The 15,722-nt window shown below is 45.8% G+C and overlaps 1 protein-coding gene across 1 annotated transcript in view; it reads left to right on the plus strand.

Moving 5' to 3' along the window:
• The window catches only part of LOC140068888 (NACHT, LRR and PYD domains-containing protein 3-like), a 119,775-nt gene that overhangs the window by 80,225 nt on the left and 23,828 nt on the right, over positions 1-15,722 (plus strand). The window contains exon 8 of the mRNA XM_072114249.1: positions 6,769-6,939. Coding sequence (XP_071970350.1) covers positions 6,769-6,939 — 171 coding nt within the window. The remainder of the gene's footprint in view (positions 1-6,768; positions 6,940-15,722) is intronic.

Genomic DNA, 15,722 nt, shown 5'->3' on the forward strand with positions numbered 1-15,722 from the left:
TTTTATTTTTGTTTACGGAGCTGTTTCTGTTTCTGCAGAGGGCTTGTTTTCTGTCTAACAAACTATACTTCTTATATTCCATGCCGTGCCCTCGTGAGCTGGAAAAAAATTTCAAATGCAATGAAATTGTAGAAAAAATGCATTTGCTCTTGTCGACCCATTTTTACTGCTTGCACTGTGCACATGACACCTTGGCTTACGTCCTTTTTTGTGGGACCTGATGACGTTTACATTGATACCATTGTGGGGACTGTATGACTTTTTGATCACTTTTTATTAAATGTTTTGCTGTTTCAAAATGGAGAAAAAGTGGCATTTCAACCATTTATGCGCTATTATCCATTATGGGGTTTACCTGGAGGAATAACTGTTTTTATATGTCGATAGATTGCAGCTTTTTGGACACAACAATAACTAACATGTCTATAATTTTATTTATTTTCATAGCAGATCTAGGGAAAGAGGAGTGATTATAATGAAATATCCAGCAGCAGCCTCCCTAGTAATGAAATGTCCTTCAGCAGCTAATATAGTAAAGAAATGTCCTGCAGCAGCCTCCCTAGTAATGAAATGTCCGGCAGCAGCTCACCAAATAATGAAATGTCCTGCAGCAGCCTCCCTAGTAATGAATTGTCCTGCAGAAGCCTCCCTACTAATGAAATGTCCTGCAGCTGCCTCCCTAGTAATGAATTGTTCTGCTGCAGCCTCCCTAGTAATAAAATGTCTGTCAGCAGCCTCCCTAGTAATGAAATGTCCTGGAGAAGCCTCCCTAGTAATAAATTGTCTGGCAGCAGCCTCCCTGGTAATGAATTTCCTGGCAGCAGCCTCCCTAGTAATGAAATGTCCAGCAGCAGCCCCCCTAGTAATGAAATGTCTGTCAGCAGCCTTCTTAGTAATGAAATGTCCGGCAGCAGCCTCCCTAGTAATGAAGTGTCCGGCAGCAGCCTCCCTAGTAATGAAGTGTCTAGCAGCAGCCTCCCTAGTAATGAAATGTCCTGCAGCAGCTCCCCTAGTAATGAAATGTCTGGCAGCAGCCTCCCTAGTAATGAAATGTCTGGCAGCAGCCTCCCTAGTAATGCATTGTCCCGCAGCAGCCTCCCTAGTAATGAAATGTCCGGCAGCAGCCTCCCTAGTAATGAAATGTCCTGCAGCAGCTCACCTAATTATGAAATATCCTGCAGCAGCCCCACTAGTAATGAAATGTCCGGCAGCAGCCTCTCTAGTTATGAATTGTCCTGCAGCAGCCTCCCTAGTAATGAATTGTCCTGCAGCAGCCTCCCTAGTAATGAAGTGTTCGGCAGAAGCCCCCCTAGTAATTAAATGTCCGGCAGCAGCTCACCTAGTAATGAAGTGTCCGGCAGCAGCTCACCTAGTAATGAAGTGTCCGGCAGCAGCTCACCTAGTAATGAAGTGTCCGGCAGCAGCCTCCCTAGTAATGAAATGTCCTGCAGCAGCTCACCTAATTATGAAATATCCTGCAGCAGCCCCACTAGTAATGAAATGTCTGGCAGCAGCCTCTCTAGTTATGAATTGTCCTGCAGCAGCCTCCCTAGTAATGAATTGTCCTGCAGCAGCCCCCCTAGTAATGAAGTGTTCGGCAGAAGCCCCCCTAGTAATGAAGTGTCCGGCAGCAGCTCACCTAGTAATGAAGTGTCCGGCAGCTGCCTCCCTAGTAATGAAATGTCCGGCAGCAGCCTCCCTAGTAATGAAATGTCTGGCAGCAGCCTCCCTAGTAATGAAATGTCCGGCAGCAGCTCACCTAGTAATGAAATGTCCGGCAGCAGCCTCCCTAGTAATGAAATGTCCGGCAGCAGCCTCCCTAGTAATAAAATGTTCTGCAGCAGCTAACCTAATTAGGAAATATCCTGCAGCAGCCCCACTAGTAATGAAATATCTGGTAGCAGCCTCCCTAGTTATGAAATGCCTGTCAGCAGCCTTCTTAGTAATGAAATGTCCGGCAGCAGCTCACCTAGTAATGAAGTGTCCGGCAGCAGCCTCCCTAGTAATGAAATGTCCGGCAGCAGCCTCCCTAGTAATGAAGTGTCCGGCAGCAGCCTCCCTAGTAATAAAGTGTCCGGCAGCAGCCTCCCTAGTAATGAAGTGTCCGGCAGCAGCCTCCCTAGTAATGAAATGTCCTGAAGCAGCCTCCCTAGTAATGAAATGTCTGGCAGCAGCCTCCCTAGTTATGAAATGTCTGGCAGCAGCCTCCCTAGTTATGAAATGTCTGTCAGCAGCCTCCCTAGTAATGAAATGTCCTGCAGCAACCTCCCTAGTAATGAAATGTCCGGCAGCAGCCTCCCTAGTAATGAAGTGTCCGGCAGCAGCCTCCCTAGTAATGAAATGTCCGGCAGCAGCCTCCCTAGTAATGAAGTGTCCGGCAGCAGCCTCCCTAGTAATGAAGTGTCCGGCAGCAGCCTCCCCAGTAATGAAATGTCCTGCAGCAGCTCCCCTAGTAATGAAATGTCCGGCAGCAGCCTCCCTAGCAATGAAATGTCTGGCAGCAGCCTCCCTAGTAATGACATGTCTGGCAGCATCCTCCCTAGTAATGAAATGTCCTGCAGCAGCTCACCTAGTAATGAAATATCCAGCAGCAGCCTCCCTCGTAATAAAATGTCCTGCAGCAGCTCACCTAGTAATGAAATGTCCAGCAGCAGCCCCACTAGTAATGAAATGTCCTGCAGCAGCCCCCCTAGTAATGAAATGTCCGGCAGCAGCCTCCCTAGTAATGAATTGTTCTGCAGCCACTCCCTAGTAATGAAATGTCCTGCAGCAACCCCCCTAGTAATGAAATGTCTGGCACCAGCCCCACTAGTAATAAAATGTCCTGCAGCAGCCCCCCTAGTAATGAAATGTCCGGCAGCAGCCTCCCTAGTAATGAAATGTCCTGCAGCAGCCTCCCTAGTAATGAAGTGTTTGGCAGCAACCTCCCTAGTAATGAAGTGTTCGGCAGCAGCCTCCCTAGTAATGAAATGTCCTGCAGCAGCCTCCCTAGTAATGAAATGTCCTGCAGCAGCCTCCCTAGTAATGAAGTGTTCGGCAGCAGCCTCCCTAGTAATGGAATGTCCTGCAGCAGCTCCCCTAGTAATGAAATGTCCTGCAGCAGCCCCACTAGTAATGAAATGTCCTGCAGCAGCCTCCCTAGTAATGAAGTGTTCGGCAGCAGCCTCCCTAGTAATGGAATGTCCTGCAGCAGCCCCCCTAGTAATGAAATGTCCTGCAGCAGCCCCACTAGTAATGAAATGTCCGGCACCAGCCTCCCTAGTAATGAATTGTCCTGCAGCCCCTCCCACCCCAGTAGTGAAAAGTCCTGCAGCCCCTCCCCCCCCAGTAGTGAAATGTCCTGCAGCCCCTCCCACCCCAGTAGTGAAATGTCCTGCACCCCTCCCATCCCAATAGTTAAATGTAACCAAGTAATAAAATTCCCTACAGTCTCAATAAGAAGTTCAGCAAGCTGGTACTTTGCAAAGCTGTAAAACAACTACATGTATGTTAGGCTGCATTTAGACGAACATATGCAAACACGGCTACATCCGGCAAGATGGAGAGGTGACCCAGGGGAGACTCAGCGGGAAGTGACGGGTTCATGCACTCTGATCAGATCCAGAGAAGAAAAACAGTGGATGTGTAGAAAATATCAATTTATTAATTCATAAACAAGACAATAAAAACATTTAAAAACCCAATGAAGGGAATGACAAACATAAAGGACTCTCCTCAATAAGGTATTCCTCACGTAAATGACAAAACAAAAATAGAAAAAATGAACAAGGCTGTCAATTAGATATATATATACACATCATCCCAATAATGGGGTCCAAATGATGCTTAAGAAAAGATTATATACAATTAAAGTGCATCGTGGATACAATCACAGACAGTTTCACTACAACAATGTAATATAAAACACAAAGATGATAGTGCACAAATAAAGTGCTGTGTGCAGAGTAATAGCAGCAGAACATAAGGGAGTAGGTTCAAGTGAATAAAACAGAAAGTAAATGCATCATATTACCTAGTATAATGTATGAGGGGGAGAGCCTACGGATGCCCCATGCGTATCACCCGTCTGGCGGGCTTCCTCATGGGGTTCATGCACTCTGCCCACTATGCACACTATGACGGCAGCAGTGGTGACACCGTCGCTTTATAGTGTCCGCAGATTACATAAAGGCGCCTCAACACAATTTGTTATAAAAGCCGCAGGAGCATCAGAAAGCGAGTATGTAAGATTATTATTTTCATACACTTGTATATAAGCTGAGTTGGGTTTTTTCAGCGATTAATAACTCTGCTTATACATGAGTATATATATATGGTATATCACCAGTCACCAGTAGGTGGGTGTGTGTGTGTATGTATATAATATATATACACATACACCTACAGTAAAACAGTATATTGCCTCCAGCAGCCAATCCTACCTCAGACTAATTTTTTTGTACAGATTTTAAAAATTTATAGCTGAGCTGTGGCTGTTTGCTATGAACATCTTAGACTGTTTCATAGTTTTTATAAGGCTAATATTTACATCCTGAAACTTTCATATTATTGAATATATAGGTATGTGTGTGTAAGGGCTTTGGTAGGGGACACGCAGCATCTATAGCAGATTCCTGTTATGGGGATCAGTAAGTGCAGGGACTATTTGAACACAGCAGGTGGAAGGAGACGCTGAAGGCAGTTCTCTCCTGTCCTGCTTCGAGCTGAGGTTTCTGCAGATTGTTTGTAAATAGAAGGTGATAAACTGTAACCAGAGGCTGTATGTAGTGTCTGTAGTGTCTGTTGAGCTCTGCTGCTGGGGATAAGCTGCTCTGCACAAGAGCTCAGTGATTGCTTCTAAGTTTATCACATGCTGAAGTATCACAGAGCAGGTACCGCAGGCTCATGTATTATAGGCTCTATTATCACATGCTGAAGTATTACAGGTCAGGTACCGCAGGCTCATGTATTATAGGCTCTCTTATCACATGCTGAAGTATTACAGGTCAGGTACCGCAGGCTCATGTATTATAGGCTCTATTATCACATGCTGAAGTATTACAGAGCAGGTACCGCAGGCTCATGTATTATAGGCTCTCTTATCACATGCTAAAGTATTACAGAGCAGGCACCGCAGGCTCATGTATTATAGGCTCTATTATCACATGCTGAAGTATTACAGGTCAGGTACCGCAGGCTCATGTATTATAGGCTCTCTTATCACATGCTGAAGTATTACAGGTCAGGTACCGCAGGCTCATGTATTATAGGCTCTATTATCACATGCTGAAGTATCACAGAGCAGGTACCGCAGGCTCATGTATTATAGGCTCTATTATCACATGCTGAAGTATCACAGAGCAGGTACCGCAGGCTCATGTATTATAGGCTCTCTTATCACATGCTGAAGTATTACAGGTTAGGCACCGCAGGCTCATGTATTATAGGCTCTATTATCACATGCTGAAGTATTACAGAGCAGGTACCGCAGGCTCATGTATTATAGGCTCTATTATCACATGCTGAAGTATTACAGGTTAGGCACCGCAGGCTCATGTATTATAGGCTCTATTATCACATGCTGAAGTATTACAGGTTAGGCACCGCAGGCTCATGTATTATAGGCTCTATTACCACATGCTGAAGTATTACAGGTTAGGCACCGCAGGCTCATGTATTATAGGCTCTCTTATCACATGCTGAAGTATCACAGAGCAGGTACCGCAGGCTCATGTATTATAGGCTCTATTATCACATGCTGAAGTATCACAGAGCAGGTACCACAGGCTCATGTATTATAGGCTCTATTATCACATTCTGAAGTATCACAGAGCAGGTACCGCAGGCTCATGTATTATAGGCTCTCTTATCACATGCTGAAGTATCACAGAGCAGGTACCGCAGGCTCATGTATTATAGGCTCTATTATCACATGCTGAAGTATCACAGAGCAGGTACCGCAGGCTCATGTATTATAGGCTCTATTATCACATGCTGAAGTATCACAGAGCAGGTACCGCAGGCTCATGTATTATAGGCTCTATTATCACATGCTGAAGTATCAGAGACTTTCAGTTTCCTTTCCTAAACCCTCCCTTGGATGACGTCAAAACAGCACAGGATATTTCTTAGAAAACTTTTCATTTATTCAACTCTTCCTACTTCTCAGCATATCTAAGCCTATCTATGTATCTAAGCACAAAATGTGTGATACTGTCTGCTGAAGTAACCGCCACATCTCATCTTCTTCTTCTTTCAGTTTGTCTTTAAATGATCTACTGGACACGTACAGAAACCAGTCTGTATGATAAAATGAGTTGTAAAATATCCCTAAAGGCAAATTGTTCTACAGCAATACATATAATAAAGACTCATGAAAAATGTACATACAATAATAAAAGACAAAAAGACAATAAAAGACAAAAATAATGAATGGCAAAGTTCTTTACACCAATTTGGAGAGTTATTTGTGCCCTAATGTCATGTGAAAAAATAGAAAAGGTAGAAAATAACATCTGAAACATTCATGGATGATGTAAAGTAACTTCTGTAAGAACCTACATCTCCTTTACTAGCTAGTGTAGAGGATGCGCAAGATTATTAATAATAGCTACAACCCCAGTCCCAATCACATTGTAGCCTTTCCTATCAGCTTTAGAATTTCCCTTACATCCCCTACATTCATGATAACCCCAAACCAAGAGGCAACTAGGCAAGAAAGTATCATAAAACATGTGGAGCAATTTACTGTTGATATGTCTTTTACATTCCTTCTTCTTCTTCTTACAGTTTTTTTGCTAATAAGCTACCAAACGAGTCCTGCATCCAGTTGGCTTCTTTAATAAGAAAAAAAACCACCTTGAAGAAACTTGTCCTATCTGAGAACTGTTTGTCTGGTCCTCACCTCAGTTACTTGGTGGAAGCTCTTGCCAGTCCGGCCTGCAGCTTACAGGAATTATAGTGAGTATAAGAGATGTGTACAGGAGGAGACATTATTGTGAGTATAAGAGATGTGTACAGGAGGAGACATTACTGTGACTATAAGAGATGTGTACAGGAGGAGACATTATTGTGAGTATAAGAGATGTGTACAGGAGGAGACATTACTGTGAGTATAAGAGATGCAGGGCCGGATTAAGGTTGGTGGGGGCCCCTGGGCGCAAAATCTGGTGGAGGCCCCCACTCAGTGCAGCCGCCTCGCCCCCAGTAACACAGCTACATACAGCCGCCTCATCCCCAGTAACACCGCTACATACAGCAGCCTCACCCCCAGTAACACAGCTACATACAGCCGACTGGTCCCCAGTAACACAGCTACATACAGCCGACTGGCCCCCAGTAACACAGCTACAAACAGCCGCCTCGCACCCAGTAACACAGCTACATACAGCCGCCTCGCAATCAGTAACAGAGCTACATACAGCCGCCTCGCACCCAGTAACACAGCTACATACAGCCGCCTCGCACCCAGTAACACAGCTACATACAGCCGCCTCTCCCCCAGTAACACAGCTACATACAGCCGCCTCTCCCCCAGTAACACATCTACATACAGCCGACTGGCCCCCAGTAACACAGCTACAAACAGCCGCCTCGCACCCAGTAACACAGCTACATACAGCCGCCTCGCACCCAGTAACACAGCTACATACAGCCGCCTCGCCCCCAGTAACACAGCTACACACAGCCGCCTGGCCCGGCGTACACATTATATACAATATATATATACACACATACAGTATACACTGACCATATATACATATACATGCAGTATAAAAACACCATATACACACATGCTGCATATACATACAGAATATACACACATACAACAAATACAGACACATTCAGTATATACAGCATTTTCACACACATACGGGAAATACACACACACGCATTCAGTATACAGAGCATATACATACATACCATATACACAGCATATAAACATAAACATACATCATATATACATATATATATGTGCATATATTTAAATGTGCACATATATATGCTTGTACAAATATATGCGTGTATAAATACAGTATATTCATAGTATACACAGTAGATGCATATATACATAGTATATACACATATAAACAGTAGATGCATATATACACAGTATATACACAGTATATACAAATATACACTTTATATACACAGTAGAATCATATATACACAGTATATAAATATATAGACAGTAGATGCATATATACACAGTATATACACATATAGACAGTAGATGCATATATACACAGTATATACACAAATGCACAGTATATACATATATACGCTGTCCCGTCAGGAGGGTGTTCGGCCGGAGGGGGGGGGGGTGTCTGAGGACGGCTGCTTGTTCCAGCGGGCGGGCGGGGGTAGGGCTGGCATCAGGGTCCTTGCGGAGGATGACAGCTTGTTCGGGGGGGGGGGGGGGCGTAACGTAGGACGACTTCTTGCTCCGGCAGGGGGGGGGGTGTTGGTTGCGTGGAGCGGAGGACGGCTCAATGTTCCAGCGGGGGGGGGGGGGCGTTCTGAGCGGAGGATGGCTGGGTGTTCCGGTGGGGGGGGGTGCGTGGAGCGGAGGACGGCTCCATGTTCCAGCGGGGGGGGGGGGGCGTTCTGAGCGGAGGATGGCTGGATGTTCCGGCGGGGGGGGGGGGGGGGGGCGGTGCGTGGAGCGGAGGACGACTCGATGTTCCGGCGGGGGAGTGGGGGGCGCGGGGAGCGACTGAATGTTTCAGCGGGGAGGAGTGGAGGATGGCTGTCTGTTCGGGCAGGAGGGGGGGGGTGGCGGTGTGGGGATGCAAGGTAAAGCTGCTTGTTCCAGAGCGGGGGTAGCGCGAGCGGGATTCCGAGCGGGCGGGGATTCCTGGCAATGCAGCGGGGTGGGCGGGAAGGTTGCGGATGGCTCGGCCATGCCGGGGGTCGGACATGTGGGTGGGCAGGCCATGCAAGGGGATATGCGCGGAGGTGGTGACCTGTGCCGAGGTCGGGCGGACGACTAAGGGAGGCGGCGGCTGAGGAGTCAGGAACTGGGGGACGCGTTCTGGTGGGGGCCCCTGGGGGGGGGGCAAAATGGTGGGGGCCCCGCCTATAATCCGGCCCTGAAGAGATGTGTACAGGAGGAGACATTACTGTGAGTATAAGAGATGTGTACAGGAGGAGACATTATAGTGAGTATAAGAGATGTGTAAAGGAGACATTACTGTGAGTATAAGAGATGTGTACAGGAGGAGACATTGTTGTGAGTATAAGAGATGTGTACAGGAGGACATATTACTGTGAGTATAAGTGATGTGTACAGGAGGAGACATTCCTGTGAGTATAACAGCTGTGTACAGGAGGAGACATAACTATGAGATTAAGAGATGTAGACTGGAGGACACATTACTGTGAGTATGAGCGATATTTACCAGAGGAGACATTATAATGAGTATAAGAGATGTGTGCAGGAGGAGACATTACTTTGAGTATATCAGATGTACAGGAGGAGACACTACTGTAAGTATAAGAGATGTGTACAGGAGGAGACATTACTGTGAGTATATGCGATGTACAGGAGGACACATTACTGTGAGTATAAGAGATGTGTACAGGAGGAGACATTACTGTGAGTATGAGCGATTTGTACCAGAGGAGACATTATAGTGAGTATAAGAGATGTATACAGGAGGAAACATATGGGGACAAGTTTTACATTTTATTTTGTTCTGCACTGCTCAAAAAAATAAAGGGGTTACTCAAATGACACATCCCAGATCTGAATGAATGAAATATTCTAATTAAATACTTTATGTACAAAGTTGAAGGTGCTGACAAAATCATGAATGGAAAAATCAACAATGGAAATAAAATGTATTAACCAATGAAGGCCTGGATTTCGAGTCACTCACAAAATCAAAGAGGAGAAACATGGTACAAGTTGATCCAACTTTGAGAGCAATATGCTGATTGAGCAAATCTGGGACATCATGTCTCGCTCCATCTGCATTGTATTACATACTGTCAAGCAGTTGGGGGACACTTTCGTCCAGGTCTTGGAGGAGATCCCTCAGGAGACCATCTGCAACCTTATCAGCAGCATGTCGAGTCTTTGTATCAATGTCATACAGACACATGGAGGCCACACACACTCCAGAGCCTCATCAGGAGCATGTTGAGACATTTTAGGGAGGTCATACAGGCACATGGAGGCCACACACACTGCTGAGCCTCATCAGGAGCATGTTGAGACATTTTAGGGAGGTCATACAGGCACATGGAGGCCACACACACTACTGAGCTTCATCAGGAGCATTGTAGGGAGGTCATACAGGCACGTGGAGGCCACACACACTACTGAGCTTCATCAGGAGCATTGTAGGGAGGTCATACGGGCACGTGGAGGCCACACACAATGCTGATCCTCATTTTGTCTTGTTTTACGGACATTACATTAAAGTTGGATCAACCTGTAGTGTGTTTTTCTATTTTAATTTTGTGGGTGACTCTCAATCCAGGCCTTCATTGGTTAATACATTTCATTTCCATTGATGATTTTTTCATTTGTGATTTTGTTGTCGGCTCATTCAACTTTGTACAGAATAAAGTATGTAATGAGAATATTTCATTCATTAAGGTGTAGGATGTGGTATTGAGTTATTGAGTGTTCCCTTTACTTATATTAGCAGTGTATTTTATGATTCCCTTTAGAGATCACCCAAATTGGCATTGGATCTAAACCTTATGAAAAGTCTCATTTGTCACGTATACAAATTTCATGGAAATTTTGGTTAATGACATACAGTTGAAAGCAACCTAGCAACCTTTGTTGTGCCTACTAATTCATGATCATTAGCCAATTTTGATGCAGGTCAATTTTTTAGCTAAAATCTCTAGCCCAAAGGTGGCGTAGACTGAGCAGCAAGCAGAACAGTGTATCCTCCGTATAGTACAGCAGCAGAGCAGTCTATCCCCTGTATAGTACAGGAGCAGAGCAGTGTATCCTCCATATAGTACAGCAGCAGAGCAGTGTATCCCCTGTATAGTACAGCAGCAGAGCAGTGTATCCCCTGTATAGTACAGCAGCAGAGCAGTGTATCCCCTGTATAGTACAGGAGCAGAGCAGTGTATCCTCCGTATAGTACAGCAGCAGAGCAGTGTATCCCCTGTATAGTACAGGAGCAGAGCAGTGTATCCCCTGTATAGTACAGCAGCAAAGCAGTGTATCCCGTGTATAGTACAGGAGCAGAGCAGTGTATCCCCTGTATAGTACAGCAGCAGAGCAGTGTATCCCCTGTATAGTACAGCAGCAGAGCAGTGTATCCTCCGTATAGTACAGCAGCAAAGCAGTGTATCCCGTGTATAGTACAGGAGCAGAGCAGTGTATCCTCCATATAGTACAGCAGCAGAGCAGTGTATCCCCTGTATAGTACAGGAGCAGAGCAGTGTATCCTCCGTATAGTACAGCAGCAGAGCAGTGTATCCCCTGTATAGTACAGCAGCAGAGCAGTGTATTCCCTGTATAGTACAGCAGCAGAGTAGTGTATCCCCTGTACAGTACAGCAGCAGAGCAGTGTATCTCCTGTATAGTACAGCAGCAGAGCAGTGTATCCCCTGTATAGTACAGCAGCAGAGTAGTGTATCCCCTGTATAGTACAGCAGCAGAGCAGTGTATCCCCTGTATAGTACAGCAGCAGAGCAGTGTATCCCCTGTATAGTACAGCAGCAGAGCAGTGTATCCCCTGTATAGTACAGCAGCAGAGCAGTGTATCCCCTGTATTGTACAGCAGCGGAGCAGTGTGTTCCCTGTATAGTGCAGCAGCAGAGCAGTGTATCCCCTGTATAGTACAGCAGCAGAGCAGTGTATCCCCTGTAAAGTACAGAAGCAGAGCAGTGTATCCCCTGTAAAGTACAGCAGCAGAGCAGTGTATCCCCTGTATAGTACAGCAGCAGAGCAGTGTATCCCCCTATATAGTACAGCAGCAGAGCAGTGTATCCCCTGTATAGTACAGCAGCAGAGCAGTGTATCCCCTGTACAGTACAGGAGCAGAGCAGTGTATCCTCCGTATAGTACAGCAGCAGAGCAGTGTATCCCCTGTACCGTACAGCAGCAGAGCAGTGTATCCCCTGTACCGTACAGCAGCAGAGCAGTGTATCCCCTGTATAGTACAGCAGCAGAGCAGAGTATCCTCCGTATAGTACAGCAGCAGAGCAGTGTATCCCCTGTATAGTACAGCAGCAGAGCAGTGTATCTCCTGTATAGTACAGCAGCAGAGCAGTGTATCCCTTGTATAGTACAGCAGCAGAGCAGTGTATCCCCTGTATAGTACAGCAGCAGAGCAGTGTATCCCCTGTATAGTACAGCAGCAGAGCAGTGTGTCCCCTGTATAGTACAGCAGCAGAGCAGTGTATCCTCTATATAGTACAGCAGCAGAGTAGTGTATCCCCTGTACAGTACAGCAGCAGAGCAGTGTATCCCCTGTACAGTACAGCAGCAGAGCAGTGTATCCCCTGTATAGTACAGCAGCAGAGCAGTGTATCACCTGTATAGTACAGCAGCAGAGCAGTGTATCCTCTATATAGTACAGCAGCAGAGTAGTGTATCCCCTGTACAGTACAGCAGCAGAGCAGTGTATCCCCTGTATAATACAGCAGCAGAGCAGTGTATCCCCTGTATAGTACAGCAGCAGAGCAGTGTATTCCTTGTATAGTACAGCAGCAGCAGAGCAGTGTATCCTCTATATAGTACAGCAGCAGAGCAGTGTGTCCCATGTATAGTACAGCAGCAAAACAGTGTAGCCCCTGTATAGTACAGCAGCAGAGCAGTGTATCCCCTGTATAGTACAGCAGCAGAGCAGTGTATCCCCTGTATAGTACAGCAGCAGAACAGTGTATCCCCTGTATAGTACAGCAGCAGAGCAGTGTATTCCCTGTATAGTACAGCAGCAGAGCAGTGTATCCCCTGTATAGTACAGCAGCAGAGCAGTGTATCCCCTGTATAGTACAGCAGCAGAGCAGTGTATCCCCTGTATAGTACAGCAGCAGAGCAGTGTATCCCCTGTATAGTACAGCAGCAGAGCAGTGTATCCCCTGTATAGTACAGCAGCAGAGCAGTGTATCCCCTGTATAGTACAGCAGCAGAGCAGTGTATCCCCTGTATAGTACAGCAGCAGAGCAGTGTATCCCCTGTATAGTACAGCAGCAGAGCAGTGTATCCCCTGTATAGTACAGCAGCAGAGCAGTGTATCCCCTGTATAGTACAGCAGCAGAGCAGTGCATCCCCTGTATAGTACAGCAGCAGAGCAGTGTATCCCCTGTATAGTACAGCAGCAGAGCAGTGTATCCCCTGTATAGTACAGCAGCAGAGCAGTGTATCCCCTTTATAGTACAGCAGCGGAGCAGTGTATCCCCTGTATAGTACAGCAGCGGAGCAGTGTATTCCCTGTATAGTACAGCAGCGGAGCAGAATATCCCCTTCATAGTACAGCAGCAGAGCAGTGTATCCCCTGTATAGTACAGCAGCAGAGCAGTGTACCCCTGTGTAGTACAGCAGCACTACATGCCCCCCTCATCCGCATAGACTGTAAGCTCTTGTGTCACCCCCTTATCCTCATAGACTGTAAGCTCTTGTGTCACCCATAATCCTCATAGACTGTAAGATCTTGTGCCACCCCCTCATCCACATAGACTGTAAGCTCTTGTGTCACCCTCTCATCCTCATAGACTGTAAGCTCTTGTGTCACCCCCCTCATCCTCATAGACTGTAAGCTCTTTTGTCACCCCCTCGTCCTCATAGACTGTAAGCTCTTGTGTCCATCCTCATCCTCATAGACTGTAAGCTCTTGTGTCACCCCCCTCATCCTCATAGATTGTAAGCTCTTGTGTCACCTCCTCATCCTCATAGACTGTAAGCACTTGTGTCACCCCCTCATCCTCATAGACTGTAAGCTCTTGTGTCCCCCCTCATCCTCATAGACTGTAAGCTCTTGTGTCACCCTCATCCTAATAGACTGTAAGCTCTTGTGTCACTCCCTCATCCTCATAGACTGTAAGCTCTTGTGTCACCCCCTCATCCTCATAGACTGTAAGCTCTTGTGTCTCCCCCTCATCCTCAGACTGTAAGCTCTTATGTCACCCTCTCATCCTCATAGACTGTAAGCTCTTATGTCACCCCCTCATCTTCATAGACTGTAAGCTCTTGTGTTCTCCCTCATCCGCATAGACTGTAAGCTCTTGTGTCACCCCCTCATCTTCATAGACTGTAAGCTCTTGTGTCCCTCCTCATCCTCATAGACTGTAAGCTCTTGTCCCCCCTCATCCTCATAGACTGTAAGCTCTTGTGTCCCCCCCTCATCCTCATAGACTGTAAGCTCTTGTGTCACCTCCTCATCCTCAGACTGTAAGCTCTTGTGTCACCCCCTCATCCTCATAGACTGTAAGCTCTTGTGTCCTTCCTCATCCTCATAGACTGTAAGCTCTTGTGTCCCCCCTTATCCTCATAGACTGTAAGCTCTTGTGTCACCCCCTCATCCTCATAGACTGTAAGCTCTTGTGTCACCTCCTCATCCTCAGACTGTAAGCTCTTGTGTCACCCCCTCATCCTCATAGACTGTAAGCTCTTGTGTCACCCCCTCATCCTCATAGACTGTAAGCTCTTGTGTCACCCCCTCATCTATAGACTGTAAGCTCTTGTGTCCCCCCTCATCCTCATAGTCTGTAAGCTCTTATGTCACCCCCTCATCTTCATAGACTGTAAGCTCTTGTGTCACCCCCTCATCCTCATAGACCAGGGGTCCCCAAACTTTTTACAGACCGTTGAAGGGCCGGACTAAAGTTAAAAAATAAAAAAAATATAAGAAATCTGTACACTGCACATATCCTATACTGCCCCTCCATCATTAATTATTCCCTATACTGCTCCTCCATCATTAATTATTCCCTATACTGCCCCTCCATCATTAATTATTCCCTATGCTGCTCCTCCATCATTAATTATTCCCTATACTGCTCCCCCATCATTAATTATTCCCTATACTGCTCCTCCATCATTAATTATTCCCTATACTGCCCCTCCATCATTAATAATTCCCTATACTGCCCCTCCATCATTAATAATTCCCTATACTGCTCCTCCATCATTAATAATTCCCTATACTGCCCCGCCCACCATTAATTATTCCCTATACTGCTCCTCCATCATTAATTATTCCCTATACTGCCCCTCCATCATTAATAATTCCCTATACTGCTCCTCCATCATTAATAATTCCCTATACTGCCCCGCCCACCATTAATTATTCCCTATACTGCTCCTCCATCATTAATTATTCCCTATACTGCCCCTCCATCATTAATTATTCCCTATACTGCTCATCCATCATTAATTATTCCCTATACTGCCCCCACCATTAATTATTCCCTATACTGCCCCTCCATCATTAATTATTCCCTATACTGCCCCTCCATCATTAATTATTCCCTATACTGCTCCTCCATCATTAATTATTCCCTATACTGCTCCTCCATCATTAATTATTCCCTATACTGCTCCTCCATCATTAATTATCCCCTATACTGCCCATCCATCATTAATTATTCCCTATACTGCTCCTCCATCATTAATTATTCCCTATACTGCTCCTCAATCATTAATTATTCCCTATACTGCCCCTCCATCATTAATTATTCCCTATACTGCCCATCCATCATTAATTATTCCCTATACTGCCCATCCATCATTAATTATCCCCTATACTGCCCCTCCATCATTAATT

This window comes from Engystomops pustulosus, chromosome 7 (genome assembly GCF_040894005.1).
Source record: "Engystomops pustulosus chromosome 7, aEngPut4.maternal, whole genome shotgun sequence".
NCBI lineage: Eukaryota > Metazoa > Chordata > Amphibia > Anura > Leptodactylidae > Engystomops > Engystomops pustulosus.